The sequence below is a fragment of the Canis lupus genome, chromosome 7 (assembly GCF_011100685.1).
Source record: "Canis lupus familiaris isolate Mischka breed German Shepherd chromosome 7, alternate assembly UU_Cfam_GSD_1.0, whole genome shotgun sequence".
In the NCBI taxonomy this organism is placed as follows: domain Eukaryota; kingdom Metazoa; phylum Chordata; class Mammalia; order Carnivora; family Canidae; genus Canis; species Canis lupus.
Window position 1 is genome coordinate 42663067 of NC_049228.1, and position 23199 is coordinate 42686265.

At 55.8% G+C, this 23199-nt stretch overlaps 1 protein-coding gene across 7 annotated transcripts in view; it reads left to right on the forward strand.

Moving 5' to 3' along the window:
- KCNN3 (potassium calcium-activated channel subfamily N member 3) overlaps positions 1-23199 on the forward strand; it is a 133022-nt gene that overhangs the window by 103605 nt on the left and 6218 nt on the right. For 4 of the 7 annotated variants that reach the window (XM_038543211.1, XM_038543215.1, XM_038543216.1 and 1 more), the window contains 5 exons: positions 1673-1814; positions 8241-8351; positions 15994-16121; positions 16790-16859; positions 21383-21696. In XM_038543211.1, coding sequence (XP_038399139.1) covers positions 1673-1814; positions 8241-8351; positions 15994-16121; positions 16790-16859; positions 21383-21673 — 742 coding nt within the window. In that variant the 3' untranslated portion in view covers positions 21674-21696. Of the gene's footprint in view, positions 1-1672; positions 1815-8240; positions 8352-15993; positions 16122-16670; positions 16860-21382; positions 21697-21867; positions 21972-23199 lie in introns of those variants that run through there. The other 3 variants (XM_038543212.1, XM_038543213.1, XM_038543214.1) reach the window with 2 other exon arrangements.

Consider the following 23199-nt stretch of genomic DNA (forward strand, 5'->3'; position numbering starts at 1 on the left):
AGCCTCGCTGTCCTCAGACCCGACTTGAGATTTCAGGACCATCTGGTGACCTTGACTCTGTACAAGTGCACAACATTTGTGTATACATTGCGGGCTTGCAGTGTGGCGCTGTTTTTAAGCATGCCCCACATGCAGTCTGTCACTGGTACCGGCTGCTCCACAGACTCCGAAGTCTACCACCTTCCTGGAAGACTTCCCCACTGCCAGCCCAGCGCAGGCCCTAGCTCAGGGCCTGCCACCATGGCAACTGTCGAGCAGCATGCAGGAGGGGGTATGCCTGGGCAGGAGCAGGGCATGCTCTGTCTTGGGCATCCAAGTGGGCACACCTGCCCGTCCCTGTCCTGCATGGCCTGACGATCAGACACAGAAGGAGAAGGCAGGAACCAGAGTGCCTGCAGGAGAGGGCAGGTGGGGCAGACAGGAGGGGGCAGGCGGGGCATCTTACAGCAGAGCTCTGGAGGGGACGCCTGTTCTTCCCTGGAGTTCTGGGCTCGCCTGGCCTTGTGCACACAGCTTTGCAAGGCTAATGCACCCACGTCTGGTTGCTGATACAGGCCTCAGGCTGGGGTTGGACAGCCCACCACCGACGTGCTCCCTGGACTCTGCTCGGGCTGGGCTCCGGTGGTAATGGAGGCTGCCCCTGCACCTCCCTCCTGGCACCTTCTGGCCTCTTCCCACCTGGCAATCTCACCTCCACATGCTAGCTGTTATAGAATCCTGCAGAGTCCCTGGTGTGTGGTTTAGGTGGATCCTGTGAGCGAACATGCTGAGGAAGGACACACCTTCACCAGTCCTGCCACCCCAAGTGTAACCAGGCCCACTGCCACACGCCCGCTGAGCCCCAGCCTTTCATAAGGATGTTTCCTCTGCCCGAACACCCTTCCTCCTGGCCTGCCTGGAGACCAGTCTCTGACTAACCTGCCCACATTTGGGTCAAGGTCACTGCCCTTTCTTTCCAGTTAGAGAAGCGCCTTATCCACCTACTTGTGCAAATGTGTGCATATTCACCAGCCCTCTCCCAAGCTGTGGGCAGGGGCCATGTCCTATCCGTCTTTGTATGTCAGCACTTGGCACAGAGCCTGGCACACAGTGGGCTTGGAGTGTGGGGGTGAGAGGAGGCAGGGAAAGGATGGGCACAATTGGCCCCAGGCAGAGGGGACAGGGCAGCAGCAGTCCAGCTGGCCCCTCGTACAGCAGGGAACCCATCCAGCTCAGAAGGGAGACCATCCCTCTGCAGAGAGGCCAGCACCCCCTGGAAAGAGCTCCAAGAGAGCAACACTGCTGCCACCTCCGTCTATGCCCTGGGGACCACTTGGCCGTCTTATAGGAATGGTCAGGAGCCTGTGATTTCAGATCAGTCACATCCACAGACGCTCGGGCCGTCACTGGGCGGGGAACATCTAAACTTTATTCCTGTATCATCTCATCCAAAGCTGTTTTTCTCACGCTCAAAGAGCATCAAGAGTATGCTGTGCCTCTGGGAGCAGCTGGCTGCGTCTGGCACCAGGGCCGCCTCAGGCTCAGGCCTGGCAGAGTCCTGACACCTTGGTCACCGGCACCTGCTGTCTACACTGCAGCAAAGACCCGTCTCCTTCTTTGTCCGGGTTCTCCTACCGCCTTCACCCCCACAGGCCTTAGTTCCTGCGACTAAGTCCTGTCTCCCCCTCGGCAGGTACCACGACCAGCAGGACGTCACCAGCAACTTCCTGGGTGCCATGTGGCTCATCTCCATCACATTCCTGTCCATTGGTTATGGGGACATGGTGCCCCACACGTACTGCGGGAAGGGCGTCTGTCTGCTCACGGGCATCATGGTGAGTACCTGCCTTCGCCTGGCCCCCCGCCCTCCCTCTGATGCTGCGAGGAGTGGAGCCTTTGTGGAGGTGCCCAGGGGTCTGCCAGGCCAGGCGCCCGCACAGGGGAGGGCGTATGCTGCTCACAGGCCTAGTTTCCTTCTCTAACACAGGAATATGTTCCGGTGCTGGATACGTAAGGGCCTCTTCAGGGCCCCCCAAGATGTGCCGGGCCATGACCCTGTACCCCCAACACGCACCCCCCGCCAGTGTTTGCTTGCCCCCAGGAAGCATCAGGGCTGGCAGTTAACTGTCCTCCTTTCTGCCCTGGGACCCCACAGATTTGGCACCATGTCTGAGAAGGTTTTGCTGGAGGTCACAGAGGCGGACCCCCGGACCCTGTGCTCTCCCTTGGCTGTGGTGGGGCCAGAGGGCAGGGCTGGCAGCAGGGAGGGGCCACAGGCCCCAGTGCCCCAACTCCGCGCACTGGCCAGATGCCCGTGGGGCTGGGCCTTGCTGCTCGCCAGACAGTCCCCTGGAACCACTTTTTGGGAAAGGAACCTGAGGCTCAGAGGGGAGAGCGCGCTGTGAAGCCAGGGTGGCTGCTGTGGGGTGTGGGCATGCGCAGCCCTGCAGCTCTGCTCCAGGTCCCGAGGGCACCACAGCCCTCCCCAGGGGAGGCTCTTGCACCCATGCACGTGGGTGACCATTCTTTCCTTCTGGTGCCCCTCAGACTTTTCCCTCTGAAAGAGAATGATTCATTCCTGCAGCAAAAAGGGCATTAAATCCTTTCCAGGAGTGGGGGGTGCCCCCCCCCCCATAGCCCAGTGGCCCTTCTGGCACTGATCTTGGTGACAAAGAGGCTGAGTGCGAGTGTGGACCCCTCAGAACAGAGCAGGAGAACCAGCACAGTCATTTCCTACCTGGACATAGCCCTAGGCTCTTCTACCTGGAGCCCTCCCCCCTAAAGCTCCTCCCCCTGGAGCCCTCCCCCTGAAGCCCTCTACCCCCGTAGCCCCTCCCCCCTGCAGCCCTTCCCCCTGGAGTCCCTCCCCCTGCAGCCCCTCCCCCTGCAGCCTCTACCCCCTGCAGCCCTCCCCTTGCACCCCCTTCCCCCCAGAGCCTGGTACAGGTGCATGGTAGCAAGCAGGCCCGGAGCAGCAGTTAAGCAGAAGGCTGAGCAGGGCCTGGGAAACCCTGGGCAAGTGGAAGCCTTAGAACACACACCTCCCTTCCGCAGTGGGAGTCTGTCTGGCTCCAGTCCAGCTGCCAACACACACTAGGCAATGATCCTAACTTCGAGAGAGGAGTGAGATGCTGCAGAAGGCCAGCACCTCCCCATCCTAGAGGCTCCCGGGCCTGGGCTGTGCCTCAGGACCAGCTCTTAGCCAGGTGAGCAAAGACCCCTGGGCGACCTGTTACCATAGATACCCCCCACCCTCGGGCCCCTGCACATGGAGCAGTGCCCCATCCAGGAAGGCCCCAGATGGGCAGTGCCCGGGATCCTTCCCTCCCTAGCCTGCCCCTTATGGGGGGAGGGGTCTGCGGCGCCTGCTGGGAGAGCTGTTCTCTAGAGGGAGGAGTGATGGGGGCAAGAGGGCAGGTGAGGAGGGGCCAACCCTCCCATATCAAAACCACTGCCCAGGCCCTTCCACGGTGCATGCATGCGTAAATCTGTGTGCATCTTTGTAGGCGCTTCACCCCAGGATCACATCAGTGGCAGCCCTCAGGTCAGTCAGCTCAGGAAGAACCCCGCTGGCAATTTTCTAACAGATGTGACTTTTCTAGCTGAGTCATTCTTGTGAGGGTTTCTCTGCCAGCCACCCTCCTGCCCCTCCCCTGCCGCCCTCTCTCCTCTCCCCTGCTTCCTTCCCTTCCCCTCCCCTCCCCTCCCCTCCCCTCCTCTCCCTTGCCTCCTGACCTACCCCTCAAGGTCAGTGCCCCCCACTACAGGTAGGGCTCCCCATGCCCCAACCCTGTGGTTGCCATGGACACCTGACACCCAGAGGGGCCCATGGGGGAGGGGCTGTAAATAGTCTTAATCATTGTTTTCTCCTGGTAGTCCCAGAAACCGTGTAATTATCAACCATTAAGCAGGGTATGTAATTGTCTGAACAACGTGCAGGTTATTGGGCCAGACCCAGTGCGTTCAGGGGTTGGGCCACAGCAGCAGCTCTGTCTGTCCGCTCCTTTCCCTAAAGACCAGGAGAGGGTCACAATCAGAGTCCCCAGAGCTAGAATGGGCAGCGCCCGCAGGGCTTGAGAGCTTGGGGCCCCCAGGGCCAGGGTAGGAGCCCCATCTCAGGATGCTGGGCAGCACTGGCCCTGTGCTCCAAACCCTTCCTGAGTTTGGAGATGAAAACAGGTAAAAGCTGGGGACGCTGAGCTGGGCCTGGGGAGATGCTCTGCGACTGCAAAGGGAAGGTGAGGGAGAGGTGACCATGGCTCTGCCAGGAGGCTCAGCAGGACATCAGCTTGGGAAGAGGAGCTGCTCCCTGAAACACCGTTTGCTTTCACACCAGCGGTTACATGGAGTCTGCTGCAGGAGCAGAATCCAGCCTCCAGGCCTCCCTCCTCCATTTGTCACCATCATTTATGCCTTATTTTATTTTATGCCTCTTTAGTTAAGAACGCCTCATCCCTCCCGCCTTGGGATACTTGTTTTTCCAGATTCCAAGGTTTTCCCCACTGGAAAATGTTTCTGGAAATCAAGAAGAGGGAGGACCAAAGCTGTAGATGATTTGGCAGTTCCTTGGCCCCAGGCTGCTCCCTTCTCCTGCTCCCCATGGGCCCCTTCCTTGCAAGAAGGAGCTGGCCGGGGCAGACCAGGAGCACAGCAGGTGTCATCGGTGACTCAGGATGGGGCACATTTTTTTTTTAATTTTTTTTTTTTAATTTATTTATGATAGTCACAGACAGAGAGAGAGAGGCAGAGACACAGGCAGAGGGAGAAGCAGGCTCCATGCACCGGGAGCCTGATGTGGGACTCGATCCCGGGTCTCCAGGATCGCGCCCTGGGCCAAAGGCAGGCGCCAAACTGCTGCGCCACCCAGGGATCCCATGGATGGGGCACATTTTAAGGCAAAAGTCTGAATCATGGCTTTGCTCTGTAGTGTGACCCCACAGGGGTCATGCCGGCAGCTGCTTGCCCCTGTCTGCTCCATGAGGTCTCCCTCACGTGCCCCTCTGCCCTGTCTCAGCTGTGACACAGCCCTGCCCACTGGTACCTCACCTGGAGAGAGGGCCACTGTCCCAGAGGAACACAGGTGATCATCAGACCACCTATGGAAGCACACGGCAGGGGAACTGGCTTCCTTAGTGCATCCTTCATCTCCACCAAAGAGTCAAAATTGACCATTACCTTCTTTAAAAAAAAAAAAAAAAAAGATTTATTTATTGGGGCCCCTGGGGGGCTCAGTCAGTAAATTGTCTGCCTTCAGCTCAGGTCATGATCTCAGGGTCCTGGGATTGAGCCCCATGTTGGGCTCCCTGCTCAGGGGGGAGCCTGCTTCTCCCTCTCCCTCTGCCTCTCCCCCTGCTTGTGCATGCTCTCACTATCTCTGTCTCTCTCTGTCTGTCTCTCTCTCAATTTATTTATTTATTTGAGACAGAGAGAGAGAAAATCTCAAGCAGACACCCCGCTGAGCACAGATCCCACGACCTGAGCCAAAATTAAGAGGTGGGCCATTCAATGAACTGAGCTGCCCAGATGCCCCTTGACCATGACCTTCTGCCTCAAGTCTTGCCTGCTCCTCCCTGAACCCTGTCACCAAGTCTTTCCCTCCTCCCTGGCTCCACCCTGGCTGTTCAGGCTACAGCTGGAGTGTGTGCCCTGTCTGCTCTCTGTGCCCTCTTGTGTTCTCGATATGCGCCCCTTCTACTCCCAACCCACCCCCACCCCCCGTCTCTCCTGCTTTCTCACATGCACACTGTACCAGCAGTCTGGACTGCAGCACGCTGCCCACTACTTTCTGACCCCATCTTCACAAGGTTGCTTCTTAATGGAAATGACCAAGTGAGGCTTTATTGTTGGCGACTTCCCTAATTACATCCAGATGATGGATTTTTCTAAAAGAAAATAAAGTTGAGAGTATTCAGTGCTATCTATTCAAGTTAGACTTAGTGGTTAAGAGCCCAGCATCCTCCAGAGAAATATCCACAAGGGAGTCTTGGCATCTTTAAGTCAAAAGAAATTGAAAATGTAATCTAGTCCACCCTCCTGCTTCCATGCAGAAGTTTATCTTTATCTTATAAAATAGATGGTTCCTTAGCAAAAACACTGGCTTCTGATTAGAAGTTCCCTGCATTCAAACAGTGGGGCTGTGAGCCACGGCGAGAGCCAGTGACACTCCATCTGGACCCTGGCCATCCAAGATGGTGCATGAGTGACCTTTGGTGGGATCCCCAGTGTGATGAGTGGGGGACCCCCTCCTCTACTCCCCTCACACCCTCCCTTTCAGAGGTGACAGGAATGGAGCTCTCCGGGCCCTGGAGAGGTGATGGAGAACAGAGCCTGGGGATGGCCCCTGCTTCTCATGACCCATTTTTAACACTGTGATATGTCCCTCTGTTTGGGCTTTGAGCCAAAGTACATTCAGAACTCCCTGTGAGGGAGAGGGATCATACTAGGTCTGGTTGAGGGGAAATGGAACACACCTCTTCCCTCTAGGATAGCTTCTTTTAATCTATTTTTTGCTTGAGGAGGCTTGATTGAATCAATGACAGCTATAGACCAAGGATCCAACATTCCATACATATCCCTTGAAAATTGGGCACAGTCTTCTGCCAGTCACAGATGCCAAGAAAACACAGCCCCCCTCTGAACAAGAGGGGAAGGTGAGGTCAGAGAAGTTCACAGACTCAGTCCTTCCAGCTCGTGCTAGAGATGGAGTATACTGCAGTATAGATTGTGTGCCTTTGAAAACACCAATTTCTGTTTCTAACCCATTCTGTTAGACTGATGAGCCAAAGACATCACTGATGGAGCCCTTTAGTCCTGGGACCTAAAGTGCAAACCCAGGCTTTTGGCAACTGCAGTTACAGTTTGGCATCTAGAGTCTCAGACTATTCCTCTCTTCTGTGAGGGAAGGCAGGGCCATCCAGTCCAGTGTGCAGGGCAGAGCAAGGGCAGGGTGAAGGCAAGGCGAGGGTGAGGCAGGGGGAGGGCAAGAGCAGGGTGGGGTGGGGCAGGGCAGAGGGAGACAGGAAGGAGGCAGGACAGGGTGAGGGCAGGGGCAGAGCAGGGCAAGGCAGGGGTGGGGCAGGGCGAGGCAGGGGCAGGGCAGGGTGAGGGCAGGGGCAGAGCAGGGTGAGTCAGGGGCGAGGCAGGGCATGGTGAGGGCAGGGGCAGGGTGACAGCAGGGGCAGGGCAAGGTGAGGCAGGGGCAAGGCAGGGCAAGGTGAGGGCAGAGCAGGGTGAGGCAGGGGCGAGGCAGGGCAGGGTGACGGCAGGGGCAGGGTGATGGCAGGGGCAGGGCAAGGTGAGGCAGGGGCAAGGCAGGGCAAGGTGAGGGCAGAGCAGGGTGAGGCAGGGGTGAGGCAGGGCAGGGTGAGGGCAGGACTAACTTCTACCCCAGCAGAGGGGTGAGCAGAGCACAGACCTCTGGGTCCCTGAGCTCACCAGCAGAAGGGAAGCAGGATGTGCAGGGCTGTGCAGGGTTCTGTTTGGGGGGAGGTGGGAACGTGTGGTGCTGTGCTCATTTCCCCGATGGTCAGGCTTGCAGCCAGCCCAATGAGAAGCTTCTGTGGGACCCGTGTGGGACCCCCGTACGCCCCGCAGAATCAGGACGGGCCTCGGGGAAATGCTGGGGCTCTGCAGGCTCCCATAAGCTGTGGTCTAAGGTGGGAGCCTTGTGTCCCCAAGGTGTCTGCAGGGGGAGTCCCTGCAGGAGCTGAGGAGGAGCTGGCTTCTGGTGCTGAGTCACAGCCCAGACTTCTGGGTACAAAGACCCGGGTGTGGAACAAGTGCTGTCCCAGAGCTCATGCCCCCCGTGTTCCCCTGGGGTGCAAGTCAGGGTGGACTGTGCCTCGGTTAGATAATTCCAGGAAAACTCTGCATGGCAGGAGCTGTGTCTGCCCTGCTCTGGTGCCACCGAGCTCTGCCCTCTTCCTGGCCCAGGGTCTGGAGCCCCCAGTGGGCTCGGCTTCTCAAGGGGGCAAGAGGGCCCGCTGCCCAGACCCGCCTGTGTGGCCCTGTGGTGCCCGGGGGGTTGTCTACTAGTTTCAAGTCCCCAGAGCCACAGCCCCACCTGCCCCATGAGCCACCGGCTGATCCTGGGGAGACTCGGTCCCTGAGGGAGATCAGTCCCAGAACTAAGACACCGCAGCTCCTCCCAGGGCAGTGGGGAGTGGGGGCGGGGGGCGGCAATCAGGGTGAGCATCCACTCCTGGAGCCCCCCAGTCTTCTGCTCACCTTGCCCTGTACTCACATGTGCTGTCTCCCCTCAGGGTGCAGGCTGCACTGCCCTCGTGGTGGCAGTGGTGGCCCGGAAGCTGGAACTCACCAAAGCAGAGAAGCACGTTCACAACTTCATGATGGACACTCAGCTCACCAAACGGGTAAAACACCACTGTTTTAACGTGGGAGCCGATGACAAGGAAACAGCCCCCTGGTTCTCACTGGGGGCGGGAGAGGGGCCAAGGGAGCCCAGGCGCTTGTGAATGGCCTGCATCTAGGGGGCGCAATGTCTCCGCATCCTGGGCTCCCATCCTCTACCAAATCACCATGTGGTTCAGGCAACCAAATAATTTTCCTGATAATTGAATCAATAGCTTTGGGTGGTGTAACCCCACCCTCTCCCCAAAGGGCACTGAACCAATCACCCATCGAGAGGCAGCGTTTTTGTTTAGGCTCAGACAACATTAGGAAGGGCAGTAGAGTCTTGTCTTTTTTTTTTTTTTTTTAAGTTTGATTTAAGTCATCTCTGCACCCAATGTGGAACTTGAACTCACAACCCTGAGATTGAGAGTCGCTTGCTCTTCTAACAGAGCCAGCCAGGTGCCTCAGGAAGGCCAGTAGAGTCTTAAAAATGGTATTATGTCTAAATCCAATTCTTTTTAAAAAACCATTAAAGATGATCATCACAGCAGAGCCCACATTTTTAAATGATGTTCATCAAAGTGTCATCATCCAATCCCCCTTTGAGGCTTCCGGATAATGGTTCTCACTTGTGGTAAAGGAGGAGGAACAGTGGAGACGTGCTAGAATGGGGAGAGGGGTCAGCTGCTGGATGTCTGCCACCTGCTGAACTGTCCGGGATGAAAAGGCTGCCGGAGAAGAGACAGAAACAGGTCCTTCCAGGGGTAGAGCCAGAAGAGCAGAGCAGGAGCTGCTCCTTAATGACTGGCTTATGGAGAATGCTCTAGAGCTGCAAGCCAAACAAAGGTCAGCAAGAGGATTTCTTGCAAGACTCCTCTTTCTGAGAGGAGCATCAACCCTATGCTGGGGTCTGGGCTGCTGAGGCCAGTCTTCCTCATTTGGGACTTAAGTGTTCGGGGACTCACAAGCAACCAGATGCTGGTTTTTGAACACTGGAGAAAATATTCTGTGGTAACTGTTGCAGGAAAACGGTGTTGGCAACAGAGTCAGGGGCAGGAGGAGAGCCAGTGGCAGGCGGGCAGCCCGGGTGGCCAGCAGTTGCTGAGGCTCTGCGCTTCTCAGCAGAATTATTTATGGGGTTTGATTGTCTGGTCTTTGATTACACATATTGGATTCTTTGAAGAGGCTCCACAGGCGTGAAAAGGAATGGGCCCAGGCAAATATCCTAGCCTCGTTGATGTTCAGGAGGCTGGACATGGCACATTGTGGCCCAGCTGTCTGCTGTCCAACAGACAGCGTCATTTAGCACCAAGGTGGCAGAACTGAGGCTGTTCCTGCAGCTTTCCGTGTGGGATTTACCCAGAACACTGTGACCCAACAGTTCCCATCAGCCATCCGATATGCATGCAAGTCCAGCTCAGCACTGAGCAAATTATTAAAGTGGTGGGGACACCTGTGGGCACCAAGGCAGAGGTGAGGGCGCATGGCTCTGCCTTTAGCACCTTCCCGGAAGCTGTTTCCTTACAGCAGACACATGCACACTTGTTCGGCCCTGCTTTGTGAAACCAAGATATACTTTATATTTCATGCCATTCCCACGCTTCCTCCATTTTCCACCCATGAGTCAGATTGTAGAGGGAAACAAAGCCAAGGAAAGCCGGTTCTCTTACAGGACAGGAAAATAAACAGTGTCTGTAGTCTGATTGTGGAAGGAGTGCACCCCGTGGTCACCAGTTTCCATCGTTCAAAAATAATCCTATAAATCCTGCTCAAGGCCACTTACTTTTTGAAAAGTAGGTCTGAAAACCAAATCAACAAATATCTTTGGCTCATCTGTGAGCGCCAGGTATCTTTTCAACTCATATATCTCACTTTTCTGAGAACACATAAATCTGCCAAAATGTCCCTTTAATGTCTTTTCCCCGAGACCAATTATGCAACGCGGCTTTTACAGATCAAGGATTCTCAAAGCTTCCAGAGGTTCTTCTCCAGAACCTTGGTTGGAAGGAAGGTGCCGGTGAATTCGTGAGCGCTGGGCTCAGCCCTCCTGAGGGAGTTGCTCCCTGGGGCCCACAGCTCGGTCCCCATCCCCTCCGTGCCTGGGGCCCAGCAGTGGTGAGCACAGCCTCTTGTGACAGCTTAGTGAAGCACCAGAGAAAGACCCAGTCACGCAGGAACTCACTGTGGCATCGTCGCCAACTTCTCAGGAGCTGACATTAGTGTATCTCAAGAGAAAAGCATTCTGTTAGGACAAATTTTGCAAACTTAATTCTTTAAACACCTAAGCAAAGACAGAGAGAGAAGCATTGTAATTATTCATCATAAAAACTCTCAGACTTTGGTGTTCGTCTGTCCTGCTGGTCGGATGCTGCCGTAAAGGCTGCAGCCCTGCTTTGGCCGTTAGAGTCACATGGGTTTGTGTGTTTCCTGTGTGAGCAGAGAGGGGCTGGTGTTGCAGCGCAGGGACTCAGTTTCTGGTTTTCCTGGGTCCACAGCTTTCCTTCTGTCCCTCGGTTGGCTTGTCAAGTCCAGGGCAATGTCTTCCTGCATTCGCAGCAGTCAGACAATCACCCAGGAGCTTTTACTCCAGAACGGTCCCCTTTGGCTGCCTGCTGGGCTGCAGAAGCCACACACAGGAGACATAAAAGAGATACTGGACCTTGTTTTTGCCCCCACACGATGCCCCATGTCCCCATCCCTCTGTTTTATGTGACTAAACATACCCATCCCCAGATCACTGCTGGATGCCATGTTCTGCTCCAGGGACACCACGGTGGGTGCTGGTGGTTCCTGCCCTCGGAGAGCACCTCTTCTTTCCAGAAGGCAGGGCGGGATGCCCACAGACACGTGGCCCACAGAGCAGCACGGACACGAGGGTTCTATTTCCTGGGTTGGCTCTCCATGTGGGACCTCAGGTGGCACCACATGCACCGCTAGCTGGGGGTCGTGTCTTCTTATCATTGCCATAAGGGGTTCTTGCCCCAAATACTTTATCTGAGCACATTTCCCCACGAGGTCAATGAGTGAAACCAAAAGAAAACCCTGTCTTTCCTACCCCTGTTCCTTCCCTCTGACTTCCCTGGTCTCCAGGCTGGGAACTTATGGCCTTGGGGACTCTTGTGTGCTCTGGACCCACAGGCCCTGAGCAGCTCCCGAGCCTGCTCTCCGACCCTGCCCTGCCTGTCCCCGCACACCAGCTTCTCCGGGTCTCCGCTCACCACACTGAATGCCATCACATGTCCTGTCATGGCCTCCTGACCCCAGTCTTCCTGTGCTTTGCTTCCTTCCCTGTGGGGCCCCTTAGGCTCCAAGACTTAGCTGTGAACATATCACCCACCACCCACTCACACCCTTACCCTTCCTTGGACCTACTGATCAGGGCTAAAGAAACCTTTTCTTTCATTTATGAGCATATGTGAAAGTTTTATCAAATCCTGCTGGAAAAAAACCCTTTTCTTCCAGCAGCAAATTCAAGGATTTACTCATCACAGATCTTAATCTCTTCAAAACTTACCCAGTAATCGATTGACCAGTTACCAAATACTAATCCTCCCCAGAGAGTGCCCATAAATGGTCTCGGTCACAGAGCTCTGGACAGATTGGGGACAGGTTCTCTTTAGTAAGAGTCCTACAAACACTGAGCTTCTGAGCTGGAGGGAAATCTCAGGGACGAGTCTCAGATCCAGAGACGGGCAAGTGTGGGTGTGCAACAGCAAACTGTGTCCAAGCTAGGGTGGCTGCATATTCTCAGGCCTGCATATGGCCCAGCCACAACCCTGAGGGTTTCCTAGAGTGATCAGCTCCTGAGAACTGGGCATGGTGGTGAGGGTCCCAGGCCTGCGTGTGGGAAAGCCAGTCTGCCTCCACACCAGCTGGATATCATGTGGATGGCCCCGGACAACTGAGTACCACCCTTCACCAGGTTGCACGGGGCAAGGAACTGTAAATGCCAGAGACCACCCTCAGAAACCCACCCCCAAACCCCACTGGCCATGGGGCAGAAGCCAGTTCCAAGCATTGAGGTGGCTTCCAGGTGCAGGCACAGAAAGCTGAGTGGGGCGTGGACAGGACTGCACTGGACGGAGAGAGGAAAGGAAGCCAGCAGGAAGTCTGTGGGTTGGGGTGAGGGGGCAGTGGAGCTGGCAGGGAAGAGAGAGGCCCCACCCAGTTCTATCCCTAACAGACTCCAGACAGGACGGACCCACAGGGTTTTGGACCGTGATGCTCACCAGCCCTCGGCTCCCCTAGATCCAAGCTGGGAGGCTCCTGGGACTTATTCCTGTCACAGCCACTCCCCAGGCCTGCTCTGTGTCCTCTCCCGTCCCCCTCCCAGGGAGCTTTCTGGCAGCTACTGGGGATACTGGTGACTTCTTCCCTGGAGGGTCGCCAGAGGGCTCCCTGAGGCTTCACAAGGGGGCACGAGGGGGAACAGGGCAGGCTCCTGTTGTAGGCTGTCCCATGTCCTCCTGCAGCTGACCGCCCTTGGCAATACTGGGCAGGAGCTCACACTGGCAGAGGGATGGCCAGAGCAGGCTGCAGCATGGTGACTGAGTCAGGAGCTCCAGTGACAGACAAGTATGTTCTGTGCTGTTTTCTTTGGAGGGAGCAGGGAACACTCACATGCAGCCAGGGACACCCATGGAGCGGCCGTGAGGTACAGGGCCCGTGGGCAGGCTCTGTGCCAAAGAGGAGATAACAATTCCACCCCTTTTGTGCGGCTTCTCCGAGGGCTAATGAGACTGTAAACACGGAGCCCAGCACATTGTAGTCCCTCAGCAGGTGTCAGCTGCCACAGCTGCTACCTGCCAGACAGAGATGGATGGAGGTTGGGCTGCTTCCTTGCCCAGGACCTGGGAACCTCAGAGCAGCTCCTAAAGTGTGAGGGTCACCGAGCCCATTCTCTGGCCCCTGCCAGGCTGGAAGCACACAGGTTTAGGGTAGAGAACATGGGGACCCTGGCAAGCCATCAGCTGTGTGCATGTCTGCTTGGGGAACAGAAGAGCAGACAGGACCGTGTGAAGAGTCCTCAGGCTCCTGAGCCCTGCTGCCCACCCCACCGCCTCAGGAGCTCAGCGAACCCCAGGAGGGGTACACGACCTCACCGGCTCCCACCTGGACTGTGGTCAAAGCCCTCAGCCCCATGACCAGAGGGAGCCCTGGTTGCAGCATGTACTGTCAGCATCAGAGGGCATAGTGCGGCTATAGGGCTGTTTCCTTTCCTCCTGCAGACACTGATTCACGTAGCTTTGTGCCAGGCGGTTAGCTGTCAGTCCCGAAGCGGCACCAAGCCTCGTGCCTTCCCGAAGACACAGGCCTCCTGCCCAAACCCACAAAGTCGCTGCGGCTACCCGGCTGTGCCGTGACTTCCCAGGCTCCCACTCGGGCTGAGGGCGCCGTGGGGCCTGGACTCCTTGCCTCCGTTATGTGGCCAAGTGTGGGCCCTGATGAGTGAAAACGAATTGCGAATGTTTTTCCAATTCCTTGACCCTTGATCCTGGGAAACAGAAAACGGTATTTGTGTGGAGATGAAGCCTAGTCAGGAGGAGCTGCAGACCGCACGGAAACCGTATGTTCTTCTTGGCCCCGGCTCCCGTTCGGACTTTGCCCTCAGCCAGCTGCGGGACTCTGGCGCTCACGACCTGTCCTGGACACCGTGTCCTCCTATTTTACACAGGAGTCTGGACTGTGTGCAGAATTCGTGTGTGTGTGTGTGTGTGTGTGTGTGTGCATGGTTTATGGAGCACAGAAATCCACTTTGGCTCAGTTTACCGTTCGTAATGTCACGGTGTCACTCTGTGTCTCGGTTTGTTCGTCTGTAAAATGGGGATCATCCTAGCTGCTGCCTGGTGAGTTTATGGGGAGGAGGACCTGAGAGGCGCGAGAGGAACCCAGATCGTGGCCGGCACACCATCCGCATCAGGGATCTCCTCCTTCATGCCTCCGGACAACAACTGTAGGGGATGGATTTCTCTCTCTCTCTTGATAACTATGCATTTATCCCTAACCTGCTCAGTAACTGCAATAATGAGCATGACCTGCAGGCTTTCCAGTTTCACCCATTTGCTACCCACCAGCACCACCTTGCGCAGCTCTGCCAGCCTCCCGGAGCAGACATGTGGGCAGCGGGGGCTCTGTGGGCAGCGGGGACTCTGCCAATCATCCTAAAAGCTGAGAGGGGTTTTCTTCCATTTTTCTGTGAGGCCGTCCTTGCAGGCTAAGCACCCGGGAAAACCAAAGAGTTCCCACCTCAGGGGACGTGGGCAGAGAGAGTGGGGCAGTGGGGGGCCGTCCTGAGCGTCCCTTGTCTGGGAGGCTCCTGTCCAGTCTGGCTGTGGTCAGACCCCACCTGCCCCGCCTCCGCTGCTCACCTGGACCCACCACGGCTTCCTGCCGGGTGAAGAAGCACCAGAAGTGAGCCATTAAGGGATCGAAAACCATTTTCACAGCGGATTTTTACTGAACAAAAAAAGCAGTGTTTATGTCACTTAGACATTTCTGAGAAGACTTAGCTGGCTGTTCTTTTAAAAACATCACTTCAGCGCCAGTGAAAAATATAATCCAGCCTTGGTAATAAATTTTTAAAACACACACACACAAAAGTTATCAGCCTGTGAAACAATGCTTCCTAGCTTCCCACACGCCTCCGCATTTTAACAATGTCCCATCTGTGATGTCAGCCTGACGAAGTGGGCCTGTACTCCCCAGTTTCACTAAAATCTTTTCTGGCTAGGAACCCGGTCTCTCCTGGGCTGTTCCACGGACACCAGGCCCTGGGCCTGCGGGCCTGTGCCAGTTTGCATGGCATGCAGAAACGGGAACAGTTCATCAAAAATCTGTTCGGCTTGTGCTTAATAAGAAACGTTTCCTCTGGCTCTTGTTACTAACTGCCAAAGACGTCTGTGTTTGGATTAAAACTCTGTCCTGTGCCATCTGGATGCCATCGATACGGCCCCGCTCAGCCGGGAGCCCGTGAGATCAGCGGTTTCCATGTCGACGGCAGTTAGCGTCACATGGCATAGAGCGTGGTGGCTGCGCACACAGAGGCGCCAGCCTTGGCGAGGACACAGCGTTGGCTTCACACCTAAGTTCACTGATTTTCAGACACTGCTTTGAAATAATTTCAGTTTTAAGCCAATTACATTTATGGGTAAAATTACAGTGTAAATGTTTTTGGCCATTTGGGAAAGGACACGATGGGCTGGCTGAGGCCTCTGAGCTCCGTTTGTGGGAAAGACGTGTCCTCAAAGAGGCCTTTGAAAATCTCCAGCTGATGGGAAATCTGTTTGGGCTCCAAATCCAAGCAAGGATCCAGGTGTAGTATGTGGCCGTGTCGGGTGAGTGCAGAAGAGTGCAGGTGCACGGGTGGCCTGGCCTCTGAGTCTAGGGCCACAGCTCATCTAGATCTAGCCCAGAAACAGCAGTCAAGGGGAGCAAAACCCTCAAGAAAGAAACGAGAGCAGCTCTCTGGTCTGGCCTGCTGCCGTGTGCAGAACAGGACTCAGAGGAGACGGGTCATAATCATCTTTCTAAGGGTTCATGCGTCAGCGGAGGACGCAGAACCATGTCCTTATAAGGCAGACAGTAGCAGCAAACTCGGAGACACGGTGTGTGAAACACAGAAAATGAGCCTGTTAGCAACTCACCGTATTTGTTCTTCCTCAGATCAAGAATGCAGCGGCCAATGTCCTGCGGGAAACATGGCTCATCTACAAACACACAAAGCTGCTAAAGAAGATTGACCATGCCAAGGTTAGGAAGCACCAGAGAAAGTTCCTCCAGGCCATTCACCAGTGAGTACGCTGCGCATTCCCCTGCCAGGGCCCTGCACCTGCTCCAACGAACCACAGGGGGAAACCCGCTGCTGACCCCCCAGCACTGGGGCGGGAACTGGGCCCATGTCACTCTGTTCCTCCCACTATTGCACCCACACTGGCCGGCACTATGCATGGGCTGTGGCAGGTGGAGGAGTAAGAGCCTCCAGTATCTCCCATCACTCTGACACCCCCCTGTGTCACCATCACACTGACACCCCCCCATGTTCCCATCACACTGACACACCCCCCGTCCCCATCATACTGACACACCCATGTCCCTATCATGCTGACACACACACACACCCTGCATGAGTGAACTGCGGTCTGTTGTCTCCAGAAGACAGGGATGTAAAGTGCAGTAGCAGGGATGGTGTTTGGGAGGTGCTGGGGGTGGGAGGAGGGCCTTCCAGAGGCAGGGAGATGATCTGAGAGGAGGAGGGGAGAGGCCAGAAGGCATGCTGCCTGGGGACAGGAGTTTGCTCTCCTGGGACCTGAGCTACACACCATCCTGGTCCATTGTCACAGGTGTGGAGGTCCCCAGTCTGGGGTTCCAAAATCAGGTGAACCGGTACAGCTGCAAATCCACATGCCGGGCTCCACTGTCCGCGCACGTGGAGCGTGGCTGTCACAACTCTTTCCCACAGACTGAGGAGCGTCAAGATGGAGCAGAGGAAGCTGAGTGATCAAGCCAACACCCTGGTGGACCTTTCCAAGGTGAGTGGCGGAGGCTGAGGGGTTCTCAGATGTGGCTGTGGGGACCCAGCCATCCCAGCTCCATGGTGCAGGCCCAGGAAAGCGAGGCCCAGGCCCCCTTGAGTGGATCCCTGATGGGAAACCTGGTGTGTGGCCTTAGTGCGGGTGATTCCTGAGCCTACAGATCTCTGCAGCGTGCTGCTCATGCTGCTTGGTGGAGTGAGGCCCAAGAATGAGCTGAAGCTGTGCAAGGAGCACCCACAGGGCTCCTGGGGATGGCAGTGGCCAGGCTGCCTGGTCACATGATTGTGACTGGAAGCTCGGTTTCTTGCCTCCTCCAATCCTTACACATCAGCTTTTCTGACCCCAAATCAGTGGTGAGGGCAGGGAGTGCATTTCCAGGCACCAGGCAGTTCATGGTGATGAGAGTGAAGGTGCCAAAAAAGAGAACCCTCCCCTGAGAGCCCCAGGACGTGACTGCCACAGGGCCATTCCGCATTTCTGACACTGACCTGCCATAAGTACTGGAAAGAAACTTGGGGCTCCTTCTGTGAACCCTAGAACTGAAGGACTGAAGGCCACGCCACTGGCAGAGCTGTGGCTGCTCCTCCCATCCTCAGCCCCTCAGGCCTCTCGGTAAAGATTGCACATCAAATGTTCAGCCCAGGGCCAGGCTGGCAGGACATTCCAACAGATGTCGATTATCATAATGGAACTCGTTCCCTGGGTGAGCAAGAGAAAGTCCCTCAGGCAGATTAGCACCCTTTGAAAAGAGGTGCAATCAGAGAAATTGCGGGTTTTTGGCCTCGTGCAGGTGCCTGGTTCAGCAAAGGATCAGGCCAGAGAGGGGCCTCCCAAGCTCAGGGACTTGTGCTGGCAGCAGCAGGGGTTGAGGGGGGGGAGCGGGGGCATGGGGCTGAGGCGGAGCCAGGGCCCCAGAGCACGGGAGGGAACCCCCAGGTCTCGGGTGTGGTGTTAACATCCTCAGGTAGAGGAAAAGTACTAAAAGGTTTACAAATGGAGGCGTTGATCAGCAGGACAGAAGGAAGCCTCGCTCCAGGCAGAACACGGCCAGACTCCAGGGAGAGGCCACAAGAACGGGGCGCCAGTGGCCCCCATGCCAGAGGGGTCCCCTCACCTCTCTGTGCTGTGCAGGGGCCTGCTTCAGGCCCCCTTTCCCGCCCTCCTCCCACCCCCACTCCACGGTGGCTTCTAAGCTCCTGTCTCCCTGGCGGCCCCATACAGAGACTGCGCATTGTTGCTCTGGCCACAGGCAAGCATGAATTGGCCTCTGGTGGTCTGAATTCTCAATTCTCTGAGATGAGGTGACCAGTCAGTCTGGTCCCTATGAGGCTGCGCTCTGATGGCTCAGCTGTGGCCGGGAATGGGGTGGTGCCAGGCCCGCCTGCCCATGTAGGAATGGGCTGGCACCGCACCCCAAGAGTTTCTCTTACGGTAGCAAGCTTTCCCACCTCCCCTCTCACCTGGCAGGACACCCTGTGGCTGATGTCCTCTGGGAACATCAGGCACACGGACTTTCAGGCCTGCGCTGGTTCAGTACCACCCACAGCGTCTCACAGACTTGGGGCCCAGGGAGAAGCAGGCTGGCTGAGGGTCCACATCACTGAGTCACGTGGGAAACTAAACCCCACCAGTAATGGCAGCAGGCTGCCTGGCAGGAAAGGTGTGCAGGGAAGGGCTAAGGGGGTCTCTGCAGGGCTGCTGTGGGGACAGGTGCGAGCCCAGAAGAGGGGGGCTTTGGAGTCCACCTGCTCTTCCCTCCCAGAGACTCGCCTAAGTCCTGCCCCCTGCCCCGCCATGCCTTGTCAGCAAGCACAGGGCAGGGGACCCAATACTGACTCCATACAGCCCTCCAAACCCGCCACCTGCCCACCCCTGCTCTCTGGTCCTTGCTAGATTAAGAAAATGGCATGTGGCCTCCAATATTATTTGCTAGATTAAATGGCTATCCCACAGGGTGGCCTCGCTGGGAGGACCTGGGTCTTATTTGCTAGCTTCAATTCCTTTAATTGAAATGTAAAAATAATTCCTAATATCTGAGACTCTAAGCGATAAGATGGTGTCTGTGAAAATGCTTTGTAAACTATATGGAGACTTTGCAAATGGTGGTTCTCATTATGAATGTAGATGAGGAAGCCAAGATCTAGAGGAATGAAGTGGCCACCCTAAGGTTGGGCAGCTGACCAGTGGCCACACAGGGACCCAGGTCAAGGGGTCTAGGCTCAGTCCATAGCTCATAGGGCCCTACAAGGCTCATCAATGTGTAGTCTGGGCATTCCAGGGACAGTGGCCACCTTGATGAGGTTCTGGATTGTTAATTAGCGAAGGCAGCATGATCACTTCCAAAGTCTAGTCTTGGGAACGTTGGGGTGTCGGGGGTATCCTGCACTCCCAGGCAGAGCTGCCTTCATCCTGCCTCTGCAGTGGCTCCTTGGGGGCCCATCGTCGGCCCCCTTCCCACCTCCGCTCTGGCCCTCACACTTTGCCACCTTCCTTTACTCTGCTTTTCCATCTCTCCTTGGTCCCTGCTCCCATGGGTGCCAGGGGTTTCTGCATCTTGCTGGCATAACTCAGACTTTCAGGCAAACAGGGTCAGGATGCTATGGGCAGATGACCAGAAGCCCCAAGGGCCTCAATACCTGGGAGGGGGCAGAGGGGGCATGCAGGGCTCACATGGCTCTCGTTCCCAAGGCTGCTGTCACCTGTTAACGTATAGAGGAGGGTAGCTGTCGCATAGATGAGCGCTCTCCAGGCCAACTCGGGAAGCCAGATTATATCCAGAAAGTGTCCTGATAAGAGAGAAGTCAGAGCCATGGACAAGACTGGGAGTGTACCTGTGGAAGGGGCTCAGTGGGGCTTTGTGCTGAGGTCATGGGGGGCTCTCAGCCTGTGGTCCGGTGGCCAGAGGGAATGGCGCCCTGGCCTGAGCCCCTCTGTTAGCTTTGCTCTGATCCAATTTGATGACTTAACTCTCAGAAGGCAAGTTTACTCTGTATGTTAGTAAATTGAACACCAATAAAAAATAAATTAAAAAAAAAAAAAAAGAAGGCAAGTTTACTGGATACTTTTAAGTTTCATTTGATTGTCAGGTCTCCTGATTGCACCCCGGCCCAATCACCCCCGGGCTCTACTTTCCTTCAGACACAGGGCCTTGTTGGTAAACAGGAAGAAACCTTCTAGGCACCTGGAATAACTTGTGGTGTGAAAGGTCTCTCCCCATCAGTGGATTCCTCCCTGGGGCAGAGGATGGAGGGGACCTGTGCCAGCCTCACTCACCCATCGTCCAGCCAATAGCTTTCAGGGACAGTCATGTGACAAACCCTTTGTGAAGCGGATTTGTGTCCATTCATTAGTTGAGCATCTCCTATGTGCCAGGTGCTGTTTTAAGCCCTAGAGACACACCCATGAGCACAGGCAATGGCCCCAGCCTGGACAGCATCCCTCCCTGTGGGTGGTGGTGGATGGTGATACCCAGGTGGAGCAGTTAACTAGCACAGCAGAAGGTGGTATAACGGAGGAGAGGTAAGCAGGGAAGCAGGATGGGGAGCAGGGTTGGGGATGGGGTACAGTGTTAATCAGGGCACGGGAGACAGGGCAGGTTGCCAGGATTCAGGGAGACAGCATGAGGTGGGAGGTTTATGGAGTGGGGGGCAGCATCTGAGAGTGAAGGTGGCAGGACATGGTGGGAGGGGGCTTAGAACTACCACAGTAGGACAGAGTCCTTAGCCAGCCCACGGGAGCTCTGCAGGTGGACTGGGCCTGCGGGGATGGCCCGATGGGGCAGTGTCTCTCCTTACCAACCAGGCAGGAGAGGGGCTGTGACCCCACAAGGTCACTCCGAGGGGCTGCAGACCAAGGTGAGCAGGGGTGTCTGGCGTCTCTTCCGGCCACTGTGCTAAGAGCAGCCCAGGGGCAATAATGTCATGACCGTGGGTGGTTATTATTATTTTTTTTTAAATTTTTTTTTATTTATTTATGATAGGCACACAGTGAGAGAGAGAGAGGCAGAGACACAGGCAGAGGGAGAAGCAGGCTCCATGCACCGGGAGCCCGATGTGGGATTCGATCCCGGGTCTCCAGGATCGCGCCCTGGGCCAAAGGCAGGCGCCAAACCGCTGCGCCGTGGGTGGTTATTATTAACCCATTTTGTAAGAAAACTGCGTTTTACACTCGAACTTGAACCTCGGCTGGCCCCCCAAGTCCCTAGCCCCATCCACTCCCCAGCATGGTGCCTTTTTGTCAATGAGCGGGCTTGTACAGCCTCTGAGCCGAGAGGTTGGGCTGTCAAGGACCCCAGGAGGGCCGAGACTCACCCATCTAAGAAGTAATACTGCTTATGCATGTTTTCTGATGGGTCACTACCACCCCTATGTACCCCGCACCTCCGGGTCTTCTCCTGGGTCGGCCAGGCTGGACACTCTGGTGTGGATGCTGTCCCTTTGTGATTTGGGAGCACTTTGTTTCTCCAGCCACCGGTCCCCATGTGATGACCCATAGTATACTGTCCCCATCTCTCCCTACAGATGCAGAATGTCATGTATGACCTGATCTCAGAGCTCAACGACCGGAGTGAAGACCTGGAGAAACAGATCGGCAGCCTGGAGTCCAAGCTGGAGCACCTGGCGGCCGGCTTCAGTTCCTTGCCACTCCTCATTGCCGACGCCCTGCGCCAGCAGCAGCAGCTCCTGTCTGCCATTGCCGAGGCCAGGGGCGGTGCGGCGGGCACCACCCACACACCCCCGGCCTCTGACAGCCCCCTCGGGGTCAGCTCCACCTCCTTCCCTACCCCATACACAAGTTCAAGCAGTTGCTAAATAAACCCCCCACTCCAGAAGCATTACCCATAGGTCTTAAGATGCAAATCAACTCTCTCCTGGTCACTTTGCCATCAAGGAACAATCAGACCAGGGAACCTAAAGAGGAGAGACCAAGCTAATTAACTAACTCGGGTTCATTCAGCGTGCTTGGTTCGATATGCCTTGAAACCAGAAATCTAATCTCTGTTTAGGTGCCTCTACTTGGGAGCAGGAAGAGGAGGTGACAGGAAGCGGTGCCTCTGGCAGGGCCATGGCTGCAGAACTGGTGCAGAACAGAAATCCACGTCAATCTCAGGTCTCGCGTCGGGGGTGGGGGGGAGCGGGGGCACTGAAGCCGCCGATGGAGAAGCAGCCCAGAAGCGGGTACCCCTGGGGGGGGGTGTCAGGCTTAGACATGGGCTCCTCACCACTGGGGTCCTGTGGACTCCCTCTCCCTGCCATTTGTCTTGGGAAGCCTCCGGAGGACAAAAGGCAGGGAGAGCTACACAGCCGCCAGAACTGACATTCTTTCCTCCCAGACCTTAACCAGTCATAAAACCCAATCCAGACTAAAAACAAAAAAGACAAATAAAAAGCCAGATTTTCTATCCAATATTGACATCCATATAAAGCTGTGTGTCTACAGGTATGTGCACATGCATACTCATCTCCCACGTTCATCCCAGGTCTTTCCTTGCTTGAACTTGACCAGAATAAAAGGGACCTGGTTCCTCACCTGCACACAGTGGGCACTCCATGCATGTGCATTGGTTCAAATGTGAAGGTGGGTGCTTTCAGCTCAGGTAGTTTGCTGGTGTTGGGCACGTTCTGAGCTTCGCCAAAGGCGCGGGTCCCTTCAGACAGGACACAGCACCCCTGCTTGCTTTGAGATGGACGCCAGGCCACTTGCTGGCATTCTGGAGGGGCACGCAGCCCTTGTGGCCTGCACAGAAATTCCTTCTTACCTGCAAACTGGCTGTGTTCTGGTGGAGCACGGGAGCTGTGTACATGTGCAAGGGTAGGCGATGTGCAGGCACAGCCCAGGGGTGCCCCAGGGAGGAGGGGTGCTGTCTGGGGATTCGCTTAGCTGTGTGCATCCAGAACAGCCTTCCAGCCTAGGTGTTAGGAGCACGAAGGGGTCCAGGGCCTCACCTGGAATGCAACAGGTGGTGGTAAGTGGCCCGTGTGGCCCCTTCTACCTGAGGTGAAACCACCTCAGAATGAAAGATTCTGAGGCTAAAGGATTCCCTAGGGAGCCTTGTAGGTGAGATGACAGATCTGTCAGTAGCCTGCTCCTCTTGTGCCATGTTAATCTTGGTGCCAAAACTGTTCAAATACGTCTCAAACTCCAAGAAACTTGAGACACATCCTGACCCAGTGTGGCAGCCGGTGTAGTGAGGTGAGGCATGTGGATGCCATCTTTCATTGCTCTGTGTCTGACCACATACCACACTCATGCATGAAGTGACCAGGCCATTGTGTCTCCACTGCTCTCATGAGGTCTTTGACTTCAGCTCGTGGGGAGCTAAACCATGCTGTACGGA